The sequence below is a fragment of the Anser anser genome, assembly GCF_964211835.1.
Source record: "Anser anser genome assembly, chromosome: 15".
Taxonomy (NCBI): Eukaryota; Metazoa; Chordata; class Aves; order Anseriformes; family Anatidae; genus Anser; species Anser anser.
Genome location: NC_139736.1, coordinates 2028073 through 2053425, shown reverse-complemented (window position 1 = coordinate 2053425; position 25353 = coordinate 2028073). Strand labels below are relative to the sequence as shown.

The window sequence follows — 25353 nt, the reverse complement described above, 5'->3', positions numbered from 1 at the left end:
TCCTTTACAGGTGGGGCGATGCATTTCTAGAAGCTAAGACCGATGGGTCAGTGAGTGCCTGAGTTAACCTGCAAAGCACCGTGGCTGGGCATGTGCAGAAAAAGGGATGTTGCAGTGGACTAAAGGAGGACCAGCGTGGTACTCTCTTAGCTAAGGAGAAGTTTATGTATGTAGAACAGCTCTTACTTTGGTAGGGAACATCAGAAATAAATTTCTTGTGTGCCACATATTGAGAACTTCTGCTCGGGGATAAGACTATCGAGTCTTTTTATTATTTATTAAATGGAAAATTCTGGTTTATTTCTTTATTCACGTGGCATTGACTTTGAATAATCAACTTTTATAAGATCAACCACAGTCCTGTTTACATGGAGAAACCGATTTGGTAGTTGTGATGCCTACGCTGGCAGCGAGGCGAGGAAGTAGGAAAAAAATGGTTGAGTATGGAGACATCATCACAGGGGCAGGGATGGAGAGAGCTCGGTAGCGTTCACATCCCAGGTCCATCTGCTGAATTACGGTGACAGATTGAAAAGCCTCGTTGGTACTAAAGTGGTTCCAGTTCTTCCTTTGTTTGTTGGTACCTGGTCTCTGTGAGGAAGAGGTTCTTAACAGTGGGTACCGGTTTAAAAAGAAGCAATGTTTAGCAGTTCCTAACTAATTTTTCCCCTAAATATGGAAGGAAATTGTTGGCTAAGAAGAACTAAACCAGCACTTGCCATTAAAACATCTGAAGAGTTTTACTTCCTAGCTTACTTATTTGTAAATTTTACTTAAATTAGAGCATCGACTTGGAAATGTGTTAATCAATAATACATAGGTCCTCGCAACACTCTTCTTCTTGCGTTGCTGCATACTTTTAATGCACTGAGCTGCTTGTGTGGGCGAGAAGCTTACTTTTTAAATATTTTATGGAAGGCACAAAGTCTCAGAGGTGTTTTATGTGGCAAGCTAAAGATGTAATTTAATAACAACAAATAGTGGAGGGGTTATTCGGGGAAAGTTTGCCTCTGTGCAGAAATGCTGAAGAAAGTAATGGAAAATCCAAATTAACCTTTGTATGGCACACTGATTTCTGGTGCCCCCCAAAACGACAAGGCTGTGGGTTTATTTCATTTGACAGCACTTTTTATGGTAGAGTCTGATCCTAAAATCTTTGTTTTTCATGTCTGGCTTTCAGCAGCACGTGGGGTAACCAGTGTGGGACATCCTTCGCTGCTCCCACAGCTCGCAGGAGAGGCTTCCAGGGTAGTGCAGGGCGTTCTGGGCATGACAGTACTGTTCTGCACTTAAGTAGATAAATAGATAGGGACTTTTTTTTTTTTTTTTTTGCTTTTTACAAAGCCTGTGTGCCAAAAGACTTGCTGAAAATTCAAATTTCAGCGAAAAAAAAAAAAAGAGGAAATCTTATGTTTTAGAAGTCTCTATGGAAAACCTGAAAATTGCTTTCCGCTCCCTCCAGCTCACCGTGAGCTTCTTGGCACTCAGCTAGAAAAGAAGGGGCAGGCTGCAAGATCTGGCTCTTCCTCTCCTCCGTTGGCGTGAGCCGATTCAGGGCTGGGTACCTGGGCGCACAGCAGCCACTCGGTTCGGGCTGTGCCTTCGTCTCCCTTTGGGCTGGAGGAGCTGCTAGTCGTGTGGCTCCATCCTGCACCGCCGTACTGCCTGGCTTGAGGTGCAGCTCCCGGTGCCGTCCTGTAACGTAGCTGCGCTCGCCAGGAGGAGGGATTATCAAGGAAATGTAAAATGATGCATAGCACAAGTGGCATGAAATGTCATTACGGGAGAGGCGGTGGAGAGGGGAGGACCGGGGAGCTCGCAGACCCCTCTCCTGTTCCGCCAATAGTGCTGCTAATAGATCATCTTAGGCACGTCACTTTTTTGTGCTTCGTTCCTCTGTTAGCTTATAAAGCATCTGTACGAGGCTTTCTGCTCTGGTCCATCGCTTCAGCATTCAGTGCGATCAGGTCCCAGACATGGGCAAACCGCTACACAAACAAAACCACTGTTTTCCGTGCGCAAACACACGTGGCACGACCAAACGGGACAGCTCTGAGCTCACTCTCACCTTCTTGTTTGCTCTTTCTTGGCAGCGGGATTCTCATGGCCGTGCTGTGATGTTGGGAGTAATCGTAAATTGTAGGCAGCGTTAGTGACAACGAGTGTGGCACGTTGCACGCTTGTGCGCAGTTCTGGGCAGCGGTGAGTGGCTTTGTATAACGGAGCTGCGTGGCTTCGCTCTGCATTGCAAATCAGGATTATTTAAATTCTTGGGTAGGCAGAGACGTGTGTGGGGGTGGCCTCATCTCAGCGTTGCTCTTTTGCTCTGGATTTCTTGCGGACAGTTGCGTTAGCTTTATTTTGTCCTTGATTTAAGTACAGCTGGAAAGGCAGCTCAGACTGTATTTAATAACTAGTCCTTCAACACAGAGAGGTGCAGAAAGTAATTTGTCCCCCTGCCAAGCACCAGAAAGAATGGGCATTTTGTTCTTCGCTTCACGGTGATTTTACCTGGGTGTATTATGGAAAGAGAGAGAGACTTGTGCTACTGTTACTCTGCACGCTGTGTTGATTTATTGAAATTGGACCCTGCAAGTGTAAGTCGCGAGGTACGTTATGACATGGAATTTCTAGGAGAAATATACAATTGGTCTGGTTATTATTTTTTCCCTCCGCCGTTCACTTGGGCATGTTTCCAGCTTTTGCACTAAGGAACAAGATTTTAAATTAGTGTTGAATTTTAACACAGTGCAGCTTTGCCATCGTGTTCCCAGCGTTTTATTATAAAGCATCTGAGCTTGCATTCTTGTTTCATCTGTGAAGCTTTTCGGTGTGTGCGGCTCAGCAAAGTCTCAGCTCTCTTCTGCAGTGTCTAAAGCAAGCCTTGCTCACCTGCTCCAAGACGGACAGTTTCCATCTCATTTTTAGAAGAGCAAATTCAGAAGAAACTGTGGGCAGTGACATTGTCCCACCCTCTGGCATTGTCTTCCTAGGCTGAAAGTGTGACTTCAGCTTCATCACCCCCTTTCTTCGTATGCCTGCGTGAGCTGCAGATGCCTTTGCAGGTGTGTGCACTTTCAGGTAACCCAGCATCCTCGTATGGGAGATCTTGTCCCAGACATTCAGGGGACTTGCCAGTGGCCACCCTGGAACACCTCAAAATCCAGCAAAACACTAAAAAGCACGTGTTTTAGGACTTTTGTTCATACTGAGCTGGGAGGGAGCTTGGCAGTTGCCTGGCCCAGCCCCTGCTCACACAGGGTGTTAGCAGGCTTGGGAAAGGCTGGAGAACTTGCTCTTATTTGGGAAATTCTTATGTCATTGTTGCAAAAGCTCGGCATGCTGGCATTGCAGAAAATGCTTTTGACCATTTTACTCACAAGATTAATGGCAAAATGGAATAAATTTGTTGGGATATCACAGCACTTTATCTCAGGTTTAAGTGAAAGCACATGGGGAAGACAGGAGGAGCTTTGCTGGGTGTTTTGTAGGGCTTCGTTTTCATTTATTTGCTCATATTTCTATATAATTCTCTATCCGCTTCCAGAAGCTGATAGAGGCATTACAAATGCAGTGGTCTGAAAATGTAAGGATTAGCAGTGGCGCGTTCATTACAGGAAGGAGGAACGAGGAGGGTGCCAGCCCCGGGTCTGGCCAAGGCAGCGAGGAATCGCCTCGGGCAGGCGTTCGTTCCTGCTCGGCGCGAGGGTGAGCGCCCTTTGGCGCGTGGAGCTGCTGGAGGAGGGTCCCTCTCGCACACTGCGGCCACGTATGTGATAAAACATGGGAGACTTTCAGCTCCACTTGGTGAATTATGTTCTCACCTCTTTGTCTTTCTATTAAGATCATCGCTTTTAAAATAATAAACGTTGTAGGTGGAGGAACGGGCCTGGGGTGGCTGAGCGCTCGCCTACGTGTGGCAGCCAGATGTGCGCTGGCACTGGCAGCGCCTGGAGGAGGCGAAGCCCTCTAATATCTCGGCATGGCCTAATAAAGTGTGCAGCGTGTTGGTTATGGAAAAATTGACGCAGATGAGAAAACCACAGGGAAGGAGTTGTTTGAAGACATGGCGCAGTGTTATCCATTTCTACGATCTGTAAGAAGAGTAAATTCCCTGATAGCAACTCTGGTCAGTTTGTTTCATCTTGATCTGTTCTGAAATATACATTTAAAAAATTCTTCTGTTAATATTGCTAGCATTCATATGTTTGTTCATATTTAATGATTTTTAGAGCGAGAAATTCAGGTTGAGTATTTTGAACTGGCATATTCAGGCTTATTTCATATCTCCTTGTTAGATATATGGGTCTTCTTCAGTTTTGAGTTATTGACTGGGCAGGCTTCAACGCTCCGATCTCACTTACTACTCAGCAAACCTGGTGGGGTTACATTGTGAGCAAGACTTGAATCTGTTCCATTAACAAATTCTCGACAAATGAACTTGGGATTTGAGCATTGCAGTGCTTAGAAATGTTGTGGATTTCCACTGCGCTTCACCATTAGCGTGTTTCTGTTAATTACTGTCCTGCACAGTTATTAATGATATTTGTGATCGTTATGGTAAAGCACTTCAACAGGGTGGTGTTTCTCCATGGGAAGCATATTTGCCTCTTGACACGTGCAGCAGTACAGCAAAACACTTCAGCACGTGCTTAATTTTAGACCCCCAATGCTCGTTTGCCACCAGCTGCGGACTTGCATGGTGACGTGAGCCCAGGAAAAGGCAGCATTGAGGTGGTACGAGGTGAATTTAGGGGATTTAGGGGATGCACATCGGGCAGAGAGCTGGGGCTGCTGGGGGAATGAGACCGCGGCCACTGGGCACAGGTCCTCTGCCATCCCCATTTTCCTCTTGTGCAGTTTGATCAACGGGAAAAATCTGTCTTCCCTCTCCGGTGAAAGATCAGCTCCCAAGTAATGATGTCCAGCTGTACTGACAAAATGTGATTGCTCATCAGTTTGGCTGATGACTTAATCTGGGGCTGATTAGCATCTTGGAGACAGTCCAGACGATCAAAAATGATGCATAATTTTGCTGCGGGCCACAGTTTATTTAATTTTATTTGAGCATCCTCCCGGCTTGCGCACAGGCACGGGCGGGGAAGGGGCTCGGCGGTGCAGGAACCTCGGCTGGTGCCACTCCACGGGGCTCAGCTCCGGGAGGCCAGGTGCCCTGGTGTCCTCCTGTCTTCGGAAGAGGCCGGAGTGGTGGTGGCTTTGTGGCACTGGTTTCTGGGTAGGGGACAGGCTGGGGCTTTGCTGTTTTACCGGGCTGAGCATCCCATGCTCTCCGCGGGGCATCGCTCCCAGCAGGTCTGTGCCATTGGAGTAAAGATAACCCATAAAGGTGACAAAAACCCTCCCCTTTCCCCCAGAAAAACGCTGCATCCTTCAGCATCCAGATACGTTTTCCATTCCTCCTTGCAGCCTTGGACTCGTCAAAACTTCTTTGCTGCCAGCGAGGGCTTTCGGTGCCAGAGGGGGGGACCCAACTTCTGGGGCTGGGCTGGGACAGGGCTGCGGAGGCAGCCGGGCAGAGCCTGGCAAGGGTTAAAGCCCGAGCAGGGCCGCTGGAAGGGTTCAGTTGTTTTACATTAGGACGGGGCGGCCCTGGCTGCCTGACGTGCTCTGGGACCCGGGGGCCGAGTCCCCAGTGTTAAATCTGCGTAACCGATGCCGTACAACTGGCACCAGCCTTGACCACAAGTGGCCGTTAAAATAAACATCCCCGGGCTTAACTGACAGGCAGACTCAAGGAGAAACAGGCCTGCATGACGGGGAATATTAAATACCCCGCGAGAACCTAACTTCATCAGACAAACGCTCCCCCCGCCCCGCGGCCTCAATGCGCGCGCTGTTCGGGCCCGGCGTGCGTCGCTCCCGGGGGGCTCGAGGCCGGTGCTGGCGGCGGGGAATAAACGGGAGCCGCAGTGGGAGGGGGTGGCCGTGCTAAAAGCATGGAGCTGGAGGGAGGATGCCCCAAAAAGCAGCCCCTTGGGTAGCCGGGAGCTCGCCCGGGTCCTTGTCAGAGCACGGGGTCGTGGCCCGTCGAAGCACAGCCCCGTGGCTGCCGTCCTGCCCCTACATGGGCTCTGGGACGTCCGTTGTCGTTAGGAAAGGAGGTAAAAGGCTTTATTAGAAATGAGCCGTTTGGCTTGGGACCACATTCTTATTTATAACGATGACTTGTAAGCCCTCCAATGCAGGACAAGTGTGAGGGCATTATTACGTCCGTGGGGATAGCGGAGTGACACGTTTATTGGGTGGAATTTATTCGTCTATGGAATTTTATTATTATTTTTTTTTTTTTTTAGAAAAGCCTAGAAACAAGCTGCACTTACAAAACAAGCGAGGCGATTACCCAAGTGCAAAGCTTCGCAGGGCTCAAGGCAGAAGGATTTGAGCGCTGAGCCACGCGGGCGGTGCTGGCGGGAGGGCCGGGGGCGCTGGGCGCGCTGCGCTCCCCGCCAGCGAGCGGCTCCGGCACGGGCTGCTCAAAGGCTGCTCTGCTCCTGTGCTGGAAGGTAAACCTCCAGAGCTGTTAACAATGCGCTGTAGAACTTTCCATTCCTAAATTGTGCTTAAAAATACGGGTAATTATTATTTTTACCCAAGGAAGGCCTTGAGCAGGATGAGGGTGTTTGTAACAAGCACGCTTTTATGTCCCAATGCCCTAAGATGTCTGTTCCCTGCCTCTTGCAGATTTTAAGATTTAAGTTTTCTATCAATTTCACAATGTGTGTGCATCACTTCCTGGCAAATGGGCACGCCTTTGCAAGAAGTCTCTATTTTAACCTTTGAAATAGTCAGAATTGTTTCCAGAGAAGGAGATGCTCTGCTTAATGACCACAGAGGTGCGGCTCATTGTCGGGAGAGCAGAGCTGGCGGCAGGACTCACCCAACTCTTTCAGGAGCTTGTACACCAGCTCCTTGTGGCAAAGGGTTTTCCTTGTAAATTGTTTTATTTGTCCTAAACTCTTTCAATCTACAGCCTTCGTTACTAGGGAGAGACCTTAAAACAGAGGTAGCTTTGCTGAGCCTTTGGCTGCATCTTGGGACCAGCTTCTTGTTTCTCCTGTCTCGCTGTAAACCTAGAGAAGAGTTGCTGATGCAGAAGGTGACACGTTCTGGTTTCCAGACTCGTGCTTTGGCAGATTTTGTTTTTCTTTTCTTCCCTAGGAAACAAAGGGATTATTTTCATTCCTTGGCCTGTTTGCAGTGTATCCAAGAGCTGTACTACTTTAGCTCTACAGAAATAGTTAAGTTTTTAAAATACCGTGGACTGGAATGGGCAGAGTTATCCTGGTGTTTATGCTAATGTAGTTTCTAGAGGAAAATGGGAATACACTATACCACATGTTACTTTATCAACTTGGATTGAAGTGGCATATTCATTTTGGGTTAAAAAAAAAAAAGGATACTAAATTTTCAGTTTAAGCTTGCAAGGTCTGTCAATAAATTGGAAAAAAAAGTGGCTGAGTTGTCGGGCATTACTGCTGAAAAATGGGATTGCAGAACACACAAAACAAGATGAGAACATGTATTAGAAATCTCTGTTTCAATATCTAAAGGAACAGGGTGAAGTCTTCAGGAGCAAAGATGTCTTCTGTCTGCAGAGGGATGTACTTGGGTGTACTTTTCAATACAGAACAGGAGAGTGGTTCCGTACCTGGGCTTTCTCAAGTCTCAGGGACTTATATTTTCAATTTTGCTCTTCGTGCTAAATGCTAAAGAAATAAGAATTTATTAATCTAGTTTCTTGCTTGCCTTTTGAGTGTCTGCTGATACAATGACGAATGAGAGCACAGAGAAGCAGACTTTGCTGATGTTACTGCAAGAAATCCCACACCAGGGTTATTCAAAGGCTTTGTGGTGGGACTGCTAGGCAAAACGTATATTTCCTTAATGATAGCCATGCTTTTTTGTACACTTCTAATGGAGTGAAGGATCAGTTTCTTTTTTTTTTTTTTTTAATTTGGAAGCACTGTTTTCAGTTACATTATTTGCATTACAGGAAGACATTGCAGCTCTTTGTACATGAGGATGGGAGCCGACCACCTTCACCCTTTCCAACCTTGCAAAAACATCTGAGCAGTGTGATTGCCAGTCACTGCACAAAGGGGTTAGGTCTTCAACCCAAGTCCCTAAAGGGACATTGAGTCTGCTTTTTATATGAAATCTCTTGGGAGTATTTTTTGTTTCATTTTAATGTGAAAGTTAGATTTTACATAATTTTCCTCTTTTCTGACATGGCTTTTAGTCCTTTCACTAATGCCCAGGTGACTCGTAGAGCTAACCGGCACAAGGGCACCTTTTACTCAGCCCCTTTCACTGCTGGGATATTTCATTTATAATAGCGACTGCTCAAACCAGGTGGTTGGTTTAAATGCCCTTGCTTGAAGCAGATGATGTTCAGCGCTCTCACTCTCTCTGGTGTAGTTGGAAAGTTAAACTAGACAGCTTGTGACTCTGAGTTTCCCCTCCTTCCCCTTGAGTTTGATTTGGCGTGGAGCGACGTGGTGTTCCAGTTCGGAGAATTCAAATGACCATCCAGGTAGCGAGTTGCTAATGGCACAATTTACCCTTTGTGAACACATTTTATGAAAGATCCCACTGTTTGTGTCTAGTTGTAACTCTCCTGCATGAAGAAAAAAAAAAAAAAAAAACCAACCCTGTAAACGTCCAGGCCGCCAAACTGCCTAATCTAAACACAGGCACGAGCCGTGGGCTTTGCTGGCATTCACCGCCCTCTGATTTTGCCCATGTGTTCCTTGGCCTGGTGCTGAACGCCATATTTACGAGCACGCACAAAAAATAAAGCCCTCTGAAGGAGATACGATTCTGGTTTTAGCACTGGACTTTCGAAAAGGAAAAAAAAAGTGAAGTAATGAAGGCCTTCGGGAAAGCAGCCGCAGTCCAGCACTGCGCATGGGAGTGGTGAATGGTAGGTTAATTCCAAGTTTCTGGGCTCTCATGAGCGGGCATAGCATTGGAAAGATGTTCTTCCACCCTCTCTAAAGCAGCAGATTTGTCCTTCAAAGCACATCCCCTATGAGAGAGAACGGACCGCTCTGTACAGCAAGGGTCTTGAGTGTGGATGGAAAATGGGCACTGGCTGGCTTGGCAACACCTTGCAGTGTGGGGCTGCCGCGCACAGAGAAGCAGATCACTCGGAGCTGAGAGCCCTTGAAAAACGTCCAGGCTGGAGCCTGGACACCCACAGAAATGGCTGCCTTTCCAGAAGGGTTGGACCTGGCATTTCCTCCACAGCCGGCGGCTTTGGAGGGCTCGAGAACCGCCAGCCTCCGCGGCGCTGGCGTCCTGCGGATGGAGCCTCCGTGGGGTGACGGCCTCCTCTGAGCCCTGCGCGCTCAGAAAGCGAGACTGCATGTCGTGCCTGCCTTCGTGTTCGAGCAGGAGGCTGTCCCCCTTCTTCGGGACCATCCCTCCTCTGCAGCCAGCCGAGAGCCAGGGCTGCTGCTGCTGTTGGGGGGCACAGAGGCTCTCCCGGAGCAGTCTGCGAGCACGAGGATGCGACTGCAGCAGCACTGGGGCAGCTGTGTGCAAAGAGGTGTTTTCGCACCCTAGCTGACATCTCAAGAAAGCCCTTTGCAAGTGAGCTGCAGAAGGCTGTTGGGCAAGACAGGAGCCCTGCGGTGGTTCTTGGTTTGTGCATCCTTGTCGCTGTTACCCTGATAGGCAGGGGTCAAGCTCTTCCATTTCCTGCGGCAGGCAGCATCGTGGTGTCCAAAGCTCATTGCTCGTCTGCTGCATCCAGGGACTACAGCAAACCAGGGAATAATTGGGATTGTGAACACTGAGCTCAGCAAAGCATCTCTGCTGACAGCAGCGCTGGCTCTGTGCTGTCTTGCTGTGCTGTGCTGACCGAGTAGCCTTTCACTTGCAAAGTGTTTTAAAAACACATTAATTTTGATATCATTCCATGGCTGTGTTATCAACTAGAGAGTGCCAGGAACTGTTTGCTTAAAGGGTCAGAAAATCCCAGTTCACTGAAAAATCTCGCAGCGCAATGTTTTTGTAAAGCTTTGCTGAGCACATTACTCAAGTCCGGATGGAACTGGACAGAAATGCAGTCTCTAGACACGTTATAGCCCAGGGGTGAAGGCCTGACATGGGATAAGGGAAGCCCATCCCAGCTTGTAGGCCTTCTTGGGGGAATTTGTCCGTATCACTTGCATCCTTGATGTACACTGGGCTATTCGTCTGTGCCAGTGATGTGGCTCTTTGATTCGGGGGATCTTCAACGTGCCGAAGATCTCACGGAAATGGGTTGAGGGGCCTACAAGGTCCTATTTGGTCCCAGCTAGAGTTATCAGCATGGAAGGTGCTGGTCTCTAGCATGGCCCACGCTCTTCAGGATGAAGTATTGGCATCCTTTCCTTTGAAACATTTTATTCTCAGGCAGAGGAAGGAACTGCATGAGCCTTAATGCTGGAAATGTTAACCACTGTCTTCCTGTCTACTGGATGGTGGAGCGTTGGGTCTCACAGTGATGATAAATGCTCAATTTGGTGTCCCAGCTCCCCGTTTTGTCTCCTTTTGGCTGTTTATCCTTGGGACGTGGCAGGACACAATCCATTTGAGAGACCATGGGACAGAATAGCTGCTGCCCCTCACCTGATTTACCAGGCGTACCCGGTGGGAGCTGGCAAATCCACCGGCACGCTCATGACCAAAGCGATCCTCTGTCCTACAGGAGAAAAGACCAAACGAACCCCAAAGTAACGTACACTAAAAGAAAATGTAAAATGGCAGAGGCCACATGAACTAAGCAGAGGTATTTTCTAGCTGTCTAGTCTAACGTTTGGTATCATTTTTCTCTAGGATTACAGGGGCTTTCACCTCATAAATTTGTGCCTGTTTGAGGTCGTTAATCTTTCTTTACATGTTGCCTTGCAATTTTAGAGCTTTGCCACCATCTGGGATCACATTTTAAATGGAGTTTCCACTCAGTACGTTCCTTTTCGTGAAATTATTTATATATACAGAAATATATAATAAATATATCAGGCCTGGGTTGTTTTTAAACATTTTCAGTGCTTTCGCAAGGGCTTACCTTGTGTGGAAAAACTTGTCTTCTCTAATAGAGAGCCATAACAGTGACCAATTAAAGGATCACATTTGCAATATGCTCTTAAATGGCAATTTAAAATATAGGTGAGCGACCCGCCTCGTGATCCGTGGGGAACGTGAGCTCTGTCAGAAAGCCTCGGGCCGGGAGCGCACCGCAGGGTCAGGCAGTCCTGGAGCAGGAGACGCGCCAGGGAAGCCCCATCCGCAGCGGTTCCCTGGGGAAAACGGGGTTTTGGGAAGAGACTGGGACTTGGGGAGGGGCAGCCCCCTGCCTCAGCCCCCTTCCCGTTGGGATAGGAGCTTCTCGATAAGCTTTCATTGCCCTCAGCTGCTGTTTCTTGCAGATGTGCCCTCCGGTCCGCTTCCCAAACCTGGTGTGACCCAGCTCTGGTGCTGTTCCTAAACTGGGTTTTCCCTCAACGGGGGCATGGGGGAGGCAGTGATGACCCACAGTTGGTAGCACCAGCTTCTTCTGGCCCCCACCAGAGCCGAGATGTCTGTTCCAGCCCCGCTAATTATTTTAAAGGGATTTTGAACAAATAAATAGCCTGAGCAGTTCAGCAGTTCCTTGTGTAATTTTAGCTCCGGACCCCTCCAAGAATGTACAGAATAAATAGGTGAATCTGTAATACATCCACAATTAACTCTATATACAGCAAGCAGCTCGGAGGCACGCTATGTCAGAGCAGTGTCAATAAACAGGTATGCTGTGGGCCGTGGAAATGTGGTCTTTATTATTGGAGGAGGATAGCTCTGACCAGGAGGTAGGGTGCAGTCTGGAAAAGCAAACAGTGCTGCTATAGATCCTTCTGCCCCCGCCCAGCTTGGTGGAATTCAAAATCTGTCATTTACGTGTACCCCTGGTAAAATACAGCCCTCTGAGCCAGCCTGCTCCTCGCTCGTGCTGCTGTAGATCGGGGCTGACTCATGATGAGCAAAGCTTGGCTTTGTAGCTAAATGTCACAGATGTGGCAGGAAGGTTTCACCTACGCTGGTGACTTTGCAAGTGCAACTTTGTGAACACAACAAAATTCCTCGGGATATTTTATAACGCAGAGGCATGAAATTGCACAGCAGAATTTTCTCCCAAGACCCTTTCCCCCCCGGCATCTGTGGCCACATGTGCAGCCATCGTTCCCCAAGAAACCCAACGCCCAGACGTGAATCATTTCTCTGATTTTTCATGCTTTTAACTTTTCATTGCTGAGGCTTCGCTCAGCCGGGAGAAGCAGGGACCTGTTTCAGCTTTGAAAAACCTTAGACAGAGGGAAGGCTGGGGAAAGGAGTTAAAAATGAAACAGCAGATTTATATATATAAAAAGTAAAAATATATGTTCTACATCTGAAGTTTATTTAGGTCCTTTGGGAGAGTGGCGCGGCACTACGTCTCTACTAAATTGCCAACATTTTATGGTCGTGCTGGCACCGAGTCAAACACACATCTCCTTGGCTTGGGTTGCTGTCTTGAAGCAGGCAGATTCCAGTATGTTTTTCTATGAACTGAATATTTCTATTGACTGGACACGGGAAGCTCTGCCCAGCAAGAACATGTAGGTAACTTTTCTTTTTAATAGATCTATCGAGATTTAATTATTTTGATGTTGCGTTACTGAAGAGCCGACCCCTTGCAACCCACCCAGACATCAGATGTCTGTGTTTTAAGAGAGATACAACTTTTTAATTTTTTCTTGAGATTTCATTTTGATTAGAAATATATTAATAATTGGAAGGTTTCAAAGGAACTATTTTTAACCGATTAGCTGTAGTGTATTCAAGGATGTTAGTAGCATGCACAAGGAGACCTGTGTACATGCGTGTATAAAATACACACAGCACAAGTTACAGCTGGGACTTGCACAAGAGGCCGAGCAGTTTGCCGCTCAATTTCCTTTCTACGCCCGTGCCTACATGTGTATCTTTGTGCGAAATCGCTGTTGTTCATCAATCAAGTTGGCCGCGCACGCGGCGTGCCCACCACAAAGCCTCGCGGGCCAGGAGGCCGCAGCTCTCTGTGATCTCCCCGTTTCACGCCGAGGTGGCTGCTCACCGTGCATCGCGAGAGCCGCCCCGGCCTCGCTGCAGACACGCGTCTTCCCACACTTAGCAGCAGCTGTGAGGGACCCAGTTTATCTCCCTCCTGCTCGCTGCCTTCTGCTCTTCTGCACGGGCCTGGGAAGCCATTTTCTGCTCGGGTTTTGGAAAGCGGAGCTTTGATCTGCAGATGCGTAAGGAGGAAGGGTCAAGATCTGAAGCAGAATGGACTGGCAGAGAAACAGCCTGTTGGATCATGTTGATCAGATTACACTCCGCAATGGAGAATCCTTTTTCTTTTTCTGGTCCAAAGTACGAGAGAACTGAGAGCTTCTCTTTGAAGCCGAGAAGATGAGTTCATGCCTCAGTGCTTAGGGAAGCTGGAGAACTGTGCTTTACAGTTCATCTGTACCTTCCCCAAACCTTCAGGAAAACGTTTAATAATACTTCTCAGCCTGGCTTTCCAGGGTACTGCTCTTCTTCACGCCTTTCTCTTTGCGCCAAAGACTTCCTCTCTTTTGATCATCCGAGCCCCTGGTGCCTGCACACCGTTAGTTAAGTGTCTGCTGCGCCAAGCCAACCCCGGCTCTTTGGACGGAGTAGTTGCATGTACTCACCATTTATTCACGTTTGCTGTTGTTCAATTTCCTTCTCTTTTTCAAGACTTTTTCTGCAGTTACGTGCACTCACATTTGAGTATTTTGTTTAAGTAGGTGCTTTTCAGTGCAAACAAATAATAGTCTCTAGAGTGTGTAAGATATTTATGGCTGGCTTTGTTTTTCACAGAGCCAGATTTCTGCAATAGGCGCCCAGGGTGATATTTTGAAAGGCTGTCCGCAGTGTTGTTTTAATATTAATGCCAAGTATAATTCGGGTTATCTGAACCAGTAGATAATCTGATTTTACTTTATACAAACAGGTAGAATAATGGATGTTTTGTTCACCTTTTTGAAACAGATTCATTCATAACTCGCCACTAGTTCTTGAAAGAGACCTTGTGAGTTTGTTCTGTTAAAGTGCTCAGCCGAGCGAGCAAAGACAACAGAGGCTCAGGAAGACGTGCTGCAGGTCACTGGGGAATGAAGGAGGGGAAAAATCCATCATTGCAAGGGACAGAACTCATGTGGTATGTCTCTGGCCTCCTCCTCGTTTGCAGTCTTGAGAGTCTTGTGTCTCCCCTACCCTCCGACTTCCCAGTTGCAGTTCCTTGCACGGGAGTTTCGTTCGTGGTGAACGTATAAAATACCCAGCCGTGTTTGAGCAGCGGGTTGTTCAAGGACAATGTGGGACTTGTTTTCGTGCACATGTGTAGGAGAGCTTGGAGATTTCCCTCGGCTGGGATGGGGTATCTAACACGGATTAAATGCTCTGTCGGAGTTTATGTAATGCCATACGAGTAAGGAGGCTGAGAGGAGGGACCATGTGCATTTACAGTCCCCGAGAAGAGCATTTACTCTGGTGTATAATAGCCTTCTGTTGGGTTTTAGTAGCGTATAGTTTAGTAAATTAGGAGTCTTCAGGTACTTAGCACTTTAATGGTTCTCACTAAGAACATAATTAAACCATAGACCCCTTAGGGAGAAAAAACAGTTTATTGTGCATATTTTTAGAATCTGTTACCAGCCCTCATAAAACCTGGTAGATACAAGCCAGAGAACATGCCTTAGCTGGCAACCCAAAATTCATTTATCAACTCAAGCAGCCCCTGCCGAATATCGCCCCAAAGTCACACGTTACAAATCTGCCCTGTGAATTATGGAATTAATTTTCCCCAATCTTATTTCAGAACACATTTGCAGCACAGTTTTTCTCTGGCTGCTAGAGGTGTGAGGCAGGCAGAAGGTTTATTATATTGCACCTTGCGTTGACACTTAAAGCCGGTTTTTGCTAATCATTTTTTTTATTTGAAAAGGCTTTATGCTTCACAGAGGTACCCAGAAACGTGGCTTGTTTGAGACGGCGCTGAGCAGGGTCCCCTCTGCTCCGCTCCCCGTGCGCCGTCCTTGGGCTCGTTTGTTCAGCTGCATCTGACCTGGAGCTGGCGTGTTTCTGTCCACGTGCATCAGGATTTCGCTGTTCTCCATGCAAGGGAACTCCCGGCTGCTTTCTAGGCTGCTTCTCCTCGCAGGGCAGCTGCGAAGCAAAGCGCAGAGCTCAGAATCCCCAGTGAAACGAGCCGGGTGAAGAGATGCTGGAATGCATTTCCCTCCTCCCGGGCTGTGACACCTCCGTCTCCGACACCGATGTTTGTGTAGGAAACGATTGCACCGGGAAGGCATTCGGCACGCCTGCGCTCTGCAGGTTTCCCTTCGCTCCCAGCAGCGTGCCCACGCATGGGGCAACGCAGGTCCCGTGGCCAGGGCGGCGGGTGCCGGGCACCCCTTTGCCGTGAGCGGGGTTTTGCAGCATGGCAGGTGCCTGTGCTGGGGCTGCCGGGGCAGCTGGCTTTCACACCGTGCTCTGGCTCCTTGCTCCGGCCCCGGCACCCCTTCCCGAGTAAACACGGCTCTCTCCCCGGGAAACCTGCGCCGCGCTACGCCCATGCTCGCAGCATCTGGAAGGCATCGGGAGGAACACACACGCTCAGCGCTCGCCTCCCTCGCCCTCCCCTTGCAGCCTTCCCACTCGTTGCTGAGACGTGCGAGCCACTCCGCTAGCGCTCCGGTTTGCTCGGTTTTGAGGTTTAGGCTCCAGAGAAGCGGCCGCGGCAGCGGGGAGAAAGGGTTCCTCGCCGATAGCGTCCCCAGAGGCTGCGATGCCAGCGGTGCTCTTATCGAGGGCATTTCTTTCCCTCTGTCAAAACAAATGCCAAGGAACCGTGCATTATTTGTGGCGTGCCTGGTGCTGTTTTAGGCTTTCAGTCGTGGGAGCTGACGCTTGCCGTTTGAGTTATCTTGCCTGTCCTGCGGCATTGCCCCTGCTGACACCCTGATAATGTCAGGGCTGGTAACGGGAAGGGTGGAAACGCTGTCGTGTCTGGGAGCGAATTATTAACCCACGCCAGATTTCTTCTTTGCTTCGCTTCTCCTTTTCCCTGTTTCTACTTCAGGGCATGAATTAGGCCACAGCTAAAAAGCACAGCTGTGGGAGATAAAGCACGCTAGATCCATCTTGCCAAGCTGGTCTCTTCCCAAGTAAGCCTTTAGGAGAAGCCAAACGAGGCTAAAACACAAACTTTCTGGTGCTTTCTATCCCCACTGCATGGGGCTGGAGGTGCGATACACCTCCGTGCGATAACATCGTGAGGTTTAATTGCATCTGCAAGCACGTGTGTGCTTGTGTGTGTTACACAGCCCCTTCTCCATGGTCTTGGGTGCAAGTGCAGCTCGCATGGACGAAGGCAGGTCCCAGCACTGCCCCCAGCCTGCTGCCCGCGGGAGATGGGCTGGCTGAGCTGCAGGACAGCTCATCTCGGGCTAAACGTCACCACCTGTAGGACCGCCACCTCATCGAGGTCACTTTTGCTTAATGCACTGGAGAAAAAACTACGTAAAAGAAGCCAAGAAAGCAACCTGCCTTCCTGGAAAGGACGAAAGCATTTCTCAGCAATTCGGGATCGAGGTAAAAAAAACAACAGTGAAAAAAGCCCCTCGCGGTGAGCCTCCCCCAGGTTCTGGGAGCGCTCGAGAGCCGTCACGCGGGCAGATTAACTTGAACCAGCTCCCGTGCGGCGGGGAAGGGCCCTGGGTGGCAGCGGGGCCGCGGCCCCCCCGGGGTGGGGGCGCCCTGACCCCCGCCCCCGCGCTGGCCGTGCGCCCGCAGCGCTCCGCGACCCCGACACCGCTCCATCCGGTGCCGCTGTCCGAGGAAGGAAGGATGCGGTCTCCTGTCCTAAGGGGTTACAGCAGCCTCAAACCCATAGAAAGCAACGAGTTTATTAGTCCCAGCTTTGCTAATAAGGAATTACAATAGTTGTGGGATTTGGCAGTGGAAGCGCGCTCAGTTGCCATGCATAGTACAATATTTTCCCTGTTTTGTTTGTATTTTTGATTTAACTACAAATAATTTAAAGATGTGTTGTGTCTCCTTCAATTAAAACTCGCCTCTTCATCCTCTCTTGTTTTTCTGTCACAATTTTAAAACAATACTAATGAATTTGAGCTCGTCAGACGTGCTAAGGTGAATTGTTAGCTTCTATCTTTTCTGTTTAGATTGCAGCATTTCTCAGGGTTGCGGTTATTAACATATCACAGGTTGTTTTCTTTGTAAAATTTGCAGCTTTATTGTACTGGATGGAAGATCTCCCAGCGTCAAAAAATTTCAGGCGAATAGAAGAATAATATTGTCACAAGGCCAGCATGTAAATACCTTAAACCAATATAGCGTGTTTAGAGGAATTATATTTTCCTCTCCCGAATTATGATTTTGGAAGGCAACCCTACCACCACATTTATTTCAAATTTAAACATTTTGAAAGAATATCTCCTAGGTTTTGAAATCTGGTTTCCATTCCTGTCTCTCTTTGACCTACTGTGTGACCCCCAAGAAAATCTTTTTCTCAGTTTCTGTATCTGCTCAGTTGCTCTCATGGTCTCTAGCACTTCTGCAGAGTGATTTAACGTCGGTCAGCGTGGCGCTATGTGCAACACTGCAGTATTAAATACGAGGGGGGTAATTGGAGAAGAATGTTTTCTGGTTATGTCAAAAAAATGAGAAAATTAAAACTTGTTTTTTTTAAAAAGATGTATTGGTTTAAGAATTCTTGGGTTTTGCATGAAAAAAAAAAATCTGGATGAAGTAATTTTCTCTAAATGAAATGCTCAAGAGGCAGAGGACGGTTCTGCTGCAAGCGAGCGTGGGGAAGGAGGGGAAGGGGCCGCACAGTGCCGTGGCTGGTCCCAGTGATGGGCTGCAGGAGGGGACTGACCTCGTGTGTTCGTCTTTCAGACCCAGCCGGTGCCCAACCCCATCGCCTATTTCATGCACCGCTCGCCGTGGTGGTTCCATCAGTTCGAGACACTCTTCAACCACTTCATCGAGCTGGTGGTGCCGTTCTTCATCTTCCTGGGACGGCGGATGTGCGTCGTGCATGGCGTCCTGCAGATCCTTTTCCAGGTGAGGCGCTCCTGGCGTTGCTCCCCCGGCCCCATCCCCTCCCAGCACGTAGCACCCTGCAGGGGCGACGTGCCGGAGCGGGAGTGCCCCGTGCTGCTCTGTGCCGCGCTGCAGCCCATCTTTTCCGAACCGGAGCAGCGTCCAGGGGAACTGACTCAAGGGGCAGGTCAAGAGTTCAGGTTCGAGTGAGTCAGGATGATTCAGAGCTGCTCGCTCTTGGCCGTCGGGTGGCTCGCACTGGCGTGGCTGCCCCTGGCGTGTTGCTGGAGACGTGCTGCCCTGGCCTCGGGTTTGGTTTCCGTTCACATGGATGGCAGAGAAACAGCGCGGGACCAGCACAGTGTCTGATTCTGCAGGGGCCAGGGGGCTGTGGATGGTCAGGATGAATACTCGCAATTTCTGCAAAAGTTAGTTTTGATAGACATCTTTCTCTGTCCAAAGAGGTTTTTTTGATAATTACTGTGTAAGGGCTGTTCTTTATCTCTGAAAATGTTTGAGTAGTTTGTTTTTTTTTTTAACAACCAACAGATTTACTGAGCCTAGGTTCATAGTGAAAACCATATCCTCAAAAATCAATAGCATTCATGTTTCAGTTGTTTCTGTTTTTCTTCACATGAAATAAATGTATCTGTGCAAAAGTTAGAGGAAAGAAGTTCCTGACCATATGCTTTCTGAGACGCCCTCTGATTTCTCCTCTCTGCCCCCAGATAACTGAAAGACCTCACTAAAGCCCAGCGCCTTCCGCAGCGCAGCTTCCAGCTCTTGCTTACTGCAGTCTTTGTTCAGTATCATTTCAGCATCATGAAATTCATACGCTGTAGCTGTTACTGCTTCCTGTAAATACGTGTGATGATTAAACCGGAGAACAGCTTATAAACTATATTGTTAAACCACAAAAATGCTGATCAGATTTTAAAGGGCTGACATAAAAGTCGCGGGATTTGTGCGCTCGCAGAGGAGCCTGCTCTTTCTCCCGCTTCCCAAACACGTCCTGTTGTGTCTGGGTACCACCGAACACACAACTCGTAACCGTGCTTGCTCGTCGCAGCCTTTAGGATCAGGTTTAGCTGTGGTGGGATCTTTGTGGGTAGCTGGAGCAGCGGGGCAGAGGGGTGGCTGCTGAGCGCTGCAGCCGCGACCTGCAGAGGTGCCAAGGCCCCGCTCCACCACATACCGGTTGTGTTTGTGGCAGGCTTTGCGTGTGGTTTTTGCAGTGGAACTGGGAAGATCCCGTTCAGCCCAGCCCTAAAAATGGACAGCCTGCCCTCCTGTTTCATTGACGAAGCAGAACATCCCCTGCTGGCTGCTGCTGGAGAAGGGAGCAGGGCGTTGAGACGTAGCTGATGGAAATCGGATTAGCAGATAGGCAAGTAGAAATCCTTCTGCGCGTGGAGAACTGTAGGGAGGGTGGCGATGGCTCCTTCTCAAGGCAAATAGACCCAGAAAGGACCAGAGCACAGCACGGTGAGCGGCCCCTCGGAAAACAAAGCCGCGGTGCCAAATTGCAGGCTTTGGCACGGCTCTGCAGTCTCAGAGCTGCCGTGCTCTGCTCGGCTCTGCGTTGACAGAAAAATAGTAGCCTGATAGACTGAGATGATGCTGCTTCGTCTTCGCATCTCTGCCAGAGGAGACTTTCATTACGCTCCTCTCCTCCCTTCCCAGGCTCCGGGCTGCCCAGGGCTTGCCCTGCTCCCGTGCAGGGGCTGGTGCTGAGCTGGGCAGCGCCGCTGGCACCGCTCCTCCGCGGGCCCCTACCGAGCAGCGCCATCGTTTGTGTGCTGGGGACTTGAGACAGAGCCACGGGGATCTGAAAGAGCAAACTACATACAATAAAGGCTCATAATGACATATTGTAAATGCATGCATCTAACCACCCTTTAATTGGCGCTTTATTGATAGTTTGCAATTACTGACTTATTTCTATCATGAGGGGAGTCTGCAAAGGAAAAAAGGGACCCAGTGTAAAATGCAGCTCTGGTGCATTTATAGCATTTCAACAAAAACCTGTTTATTTAATATTTACTGCCCTTTTCTTCATTCAGAATGACTTTTATTGACAATACTTCTGCTCTGCAAAGGAAGCAATAAAGTTTAATGTTGATATACCACTTAATTCTGCTTTTCAAGATTTGAATTGACATTACATGCAAGTTTTATTGGACATTTTATAATTGTTATTGGAGTCATGGTGGCTAGGTTGAGTAAGTGTATTTTTCCAGATTCCAACTGGCCTGGAGAATATTGCTTTGTCAGGAGCCCAAAAAAAGTTGTGCTTCTAAAAAAAAAAAAAAAAGCCACCCCCACGCCCCCAAGTGTGAACTTACTCTTCTTGCCCAGTTCAGGTTTGTAAGGAAAAAGGCTTAGTGAGCAGGCAGCCGCGTTCGGAAACAGCCCTGCGGAAGGGCTCGGGTGCCGCCGGCTCGGCTCGGTCCCCAGCCAGATCGCCGGGCGGTCACGGCCACCCCCTGTGCAGGAGATTTGGGTGTTAACGAGTGAATTTCGGCGCATCTCTGTGTCCTCCCCTTCCCGTGCTCCTGCCCTGCATCCTCGTGAGACCCACTGGTCCCAGGATGAGCGCCTGGAGCCCGCGACCTCCCAGCGTTTTGTGGCTTCGGGTGCACTGGTGCTGTTGGCAGAGTGCTCCTGCAAGTGGGAGCATGTTTGGGATCTCATATGAGTCCTCCATAACTTGAACTTGCAGAATTTTCCCCATTTGGCTGCTTTTTGATTTCGAATAAGTTGAAGAGTTTTACTTATTGCACGTATCTCAATATAAATAGATGTTGCTTGCAAAGAAAAAAAAAAATCCAGGAGTGGGTTGAATGCTGGCCAGTTCCCATTAGAAAAATCATTCTTCCTTGTTGCTAACCACCAGGCTGGGGAGAGCTTTGTGATGTACAGCTGTGGGTGTAGCTTTTGCAGGACATCTGCTGCCGGAGATCTTCTTGATCAAATCGCGGCGCCCGGAGCACATTTGCCAGGATCAAAGGTGAGCTGAGAGAAAATGTCGTCCAAGATTTCACAGCAGCAGGGCCAGGCCCCATCAGCAGCTCGTCCCCGGCCAGGCTGCTCATCTCCTGCGTGCCTGGTGCACATCCTCAGCACCGGTGGTTCCCTGCTCCCAAAAACAGAGACTCACAGCCTCCAGTCTGCAAGGGTGAACTTCACCCCATGAGGCTTTTTTCTTCCTCTCGTGTCTCTGGGATCTAACCTCCATGGCTTTCTGAGACCCAGAGTTGCGCACTGAGCCACCCCATCCACGGGGGAGCCTGCTCAAAAGATTTCAGCTGGCGTGAAAGTGTGAGCAGGTGATGGTGGCAAAGCCTCCCCCGTGGGCTGTATGCGCTCAGAGCATCATTTTGCATGTAGAAAGAAATCTTAGATGAATGGCAGCCAATTACAGAGGACCTCCAACGTAAATATTCGGTATTGTTTCAGAAAAACATTTTCTAGCATTTACGGTACGTAGAAATCCAAATCTAAAACAGAAATTAAAGTGAATGGACGTTTAACTTTTCAACATCGTTAGGGATTTATTGTAAGCAGGTGCCAGACTCGACGTGCCGAGCAACACTGCTGCAAATTGTCTCTGCCAGGAATAAGGCTGGAGGAGAGACGTACAGCTCGGCCCCTTCCCTGCTCCGTTCTGCGCTGCAGCCCTGTAAAAACAGGCTGGTGAGAAAGGTCCAGTCTGAGCCACAGAAACCTCCAAGCATGCCTGAGGTGGAGTTTGCCCTCTGCTCATATATAATCAAGAGTATTCAGAGCTGTTGAGAGTTTACCAAATACTGAAAGCTTTCTGCTGCCATTTTTTTGTGGCATTCCTGGAGAGCGTGGGCACGTTTTGCAGCGCTGTGCAGAGGCAGGACCGCGTTCACCGAGATGCCCACACCCGGAGGTTTAGGTTTAAACTTCTAGCGCTAGGGCTGGGGGTTCGGACACCCACCCTAACCCAAACGGGTGGCCTTGTTTTCACTGAGTGTATCCGGGTGGGGGTGTTGAGTGTGATGGTCACTTAATGGGCTGGAGATGGAAGAGTTTGGGAAATCCAGCCATCTCCAGCCGCGTGGAAGTCCGTGCTTGTGCAGTCGGTACGAGGCGGGCAGAAACCAGAGCGCTGCGTGCAACTGCGTGTGAAAGCAGCAGGCTGCAGCCGCCGGCGGTTGCAGTGCCACTGGTAAATGCTTTACAAATAACTGATGGGTGATTCTCCCATTTGGGGTCTGGCGGTACCGGCTGGCTGGTTTTGTAGCAGTGTTGGGGGCTGGGCCACAAAATACACGTGTAGATCTGAAGCACCCCCGCAGTTCGTGAGAAATCAAGACCAAGATGTGGTTGCGGGTATCTAGAGATAGAAGAAGAGGTCTTGGAGTTTCTGGAGACCACAGGTAGGGTCTGGACCTTATTGTTCTTGTAGAGGCATCGAGCCAGAGCCTCTCTGTGCCTTAAAGAGCTTCTGGTTTTGAAGGGCAGGAGGATGAAAAGTGTGAACGGGGAGAGGGGAAGCAGCATGGGGAAGGCAAATCCTTGCCCCTACTCACGAACCAGCAGCAGTCAGGGGTCGGCCCCCTTCCCACCAAACCTGTGAGAGCGCTGCTTTGTCTCTCCCTTCTCCCCGCGCTGGCGTTTCCATCCCCTGTGCGCACGCGCCCACCTTTGCGCGGCCACAGGTCCGTCCCTGCGCTCACCACCCACGGCCAGAGTCGAGTGCGAGGGTCCGGGAGTGAAACCTGAGAGGGTGAACAAACAGCCCCGTGCTGCTTTGCGGGTGTTTCGCTCTTCTGCGGAGCTGGCTCCTAAAACCCTGAAGTTGCATGTTTTTCACGATGTCTAATGCGCAGCTTACACCAGCAAACGTATTTCTTGGCTCCGTAAGCCAGGCTGTAAAATTACACTGCTTGGCAAACGGGTTGATGAGGGGAAACTAGAGGAAAGCCAAAAAGCGAGGAAAAAGCCACCTTGCCCCCATGAGCTGGCAGGTAGTGCTGGGCTTGGGTGTGCGGGAAGGCGGCTTGCAGGGCCGGGGGCTGAGGTTTCCTACAGCCCTGGGGTGGTTTCGGCTGTGCCAGGGGAGAAGGAGCTTCAGCATCATAAAAGTAAAATAAATAAATATAATAATTTCATATAACAGTAGATGGAAAGTGTAAAGCTAGAGCTGTTGGAAAAGTGGGGTCATTCCGTTGCTTCCAGGGTGCTGTTCTAGCTGAAAGGTATACAGACATGGTTTGGGATTTTCAGGATGCAGGGAGAGTTTTAGGCCCTCAAAGCCCTTTGGATTTGAATGAGATTTTGGGGCCTGATCCCTTCCATGGCCCCTGAAAACTCCCGGTGCCTCCTGCTGCATGGAGCATCCCGTGTGCGGCCTGGGGACTCGGGGTGCTGGTGCTGGGAGGAGACCAACGTAAAACGGGACAGAAATGCCCCAGAAGAGCTGGAGCCTCGGGGCTGCCCCTCATCCTTGTCCCATGGAGGCTTGGCAGGGTGCTTAAGTCGGTTCTGTCCGAGGATGTGTTCAGCAGGAGCCGTATGTATAAGGGAGGAATGACAATGCCAAGAGCAAAGCTGAATTCCAGGCTTGTGGAAGGGGAAGGTAAAACCCTGCGCAGCCAAACCCCAGCCTGATTCAGAGCGCTGACAAACAAAGCTCCTGGGGCAGCTCTCGGGGTCTGTCCAAGGAGCTGCACGGGGAAGCGGCCGCTTTACGAGCTGGTGGAGGGCCAGGGGCAGGGGCCCTGCCAGCGAGCCCCCGCGGCAGGAACCTCTGCTCCTTCCCCGTGGACAGGGAGCTCCGAACGCTGCTGCTCCGGCACCGCACCGAGACCCAGCCCTGCGCTCCCGGCATCCCTGCAGATGGATGCAGCCAGGGGAGAGGGCAGCACAATCGTTTTCCTGACTTTTTTCTTTCTTTTTTTCTTTAAAGCAGAAAACAATTGTTGACTAAATAGATATTTTCTGCCCTCCCTCCCCCCCTCCTTTTTTTTCTTGGTTTGGACAAACCCCAACCTCCTAAAGATTTTGATGGGGATGATCCTTTTCCCATCTCCTTTCCAGAGCTGTGCATGAGAAGGGAAGCGTGGCTTTTTCCCCCTCTCTTCTGGGAGGACCAAGCCCCCCGCTTCCAGCGCTGCTGCCACGCCGCAAGATGTTAGAGGGATGAACTACCCCTCCAGCCACACACACGCAAATTAAATCAGGCTGCTGCAGTGCCACAGCTGCAACATATTGTGTTGCTAACTTAGGAGGTAGCAGAGGTCACAGCAGCAGCCCAGAGAGAAGGAACAAAAATTAAACAGCTCCCCCCTTTCCTGCAGAAAGTGTCTGAATCCAGTGTTTGTTTTCACTTGTCAGATACGAGCTCGGTTTTGTTCTTTTTCTTATGCTGGTGTAAATCAGATGTGGCTCCAGGAGGATTGCCAGGGTTGCGCAGTCCCACAGGTCTCGTGGCAGAAGAATCAGGTCCTTCGTTTCTGCTTTAATTACGCACCTATTGGATATTTGCACTGCTCAGGTAGTTGTTTTTTCTTTCCTGACACAGCACAGTGTCATGACCGTATGAACACAGCACGCATGCAAATAAAACCACTGCCCCTTTTGCCATATGAGCCAGGGCTGATGGCAGCAAACAGGCAGAAAATTTGGGCATCCATCCTGCAGTTCAGCACGTGAGTAAGCTTGAATTAAGACCACAGGCAGTAATTCTCCTCGAGTTATCCCCAGGCCAGCCCTGATTTCACTTGCAGCGGACCAGCTCCGTGGCGAGGTCGGGTGCGAGGTCCCCGCGGCGGGCGGTGGGTGCGCATTCGTCGGGCTGGGGCACAGCGGAGGAAATTCAGCGTTCCCCAAAGTCCAAATTCTGTTGATTTTGTTGTGGTTTAGAAAGAAACAACAAACAGAAAACGTCCCAGGAAAATTAACAGCAGAACATTAGTTTGCTGCTAGGGGAGGAACGGTCCGCTGGAAAATAGTTTTGCAGCTCAGTTGTTTAAAAATCTGGTTTGGACTCGGGTCCGAGATGGAGGATGCAGGGAGAGCAGTTGAAAAGGTTGTTGGGAACCTGGAAGCACCAGGCTGGGACTGGGAAGGCCGCTCGGTGCTGCTGCAGCCCCGGGTCCTGGGCTGGCACTGTGTGCCCGTCCTCAAGCAGCCGGCCCTGGCACAGCCCCAGCTCTGCTG

At 49.6% G+C, this 25353-nt stretch overlaps 1 protein-coding gene across 4 annotated transcripts in view; it reads left to right on the top strand.

Moving 5' to 3' along the window:
- The window catches only part of LMF1 (lipase maturation factor 1), a 193623-nt gene that overhangs the window by 115123 nt on the left and 53147 nt on the right, over positions 1-25353 (top strand). For 3 of the 4 annotated variants that reach the window (XM_083800243.1, XM_083800242.1, XM_083800245.1), the window contains one exon: positions 18013-18180. The exons of the other annotated variant lie outside the window; for it this stretch is intronic. In XM_083800243.1, coding sequence (XP_083656369.1) covers positions 18013-18180 — 168 coding nt within the window. The remainder of the gene's footprint in view (positions 1-18012; positions 18181-25353) is intronic. 4 annotated transcript variants of the gene reach the window in all.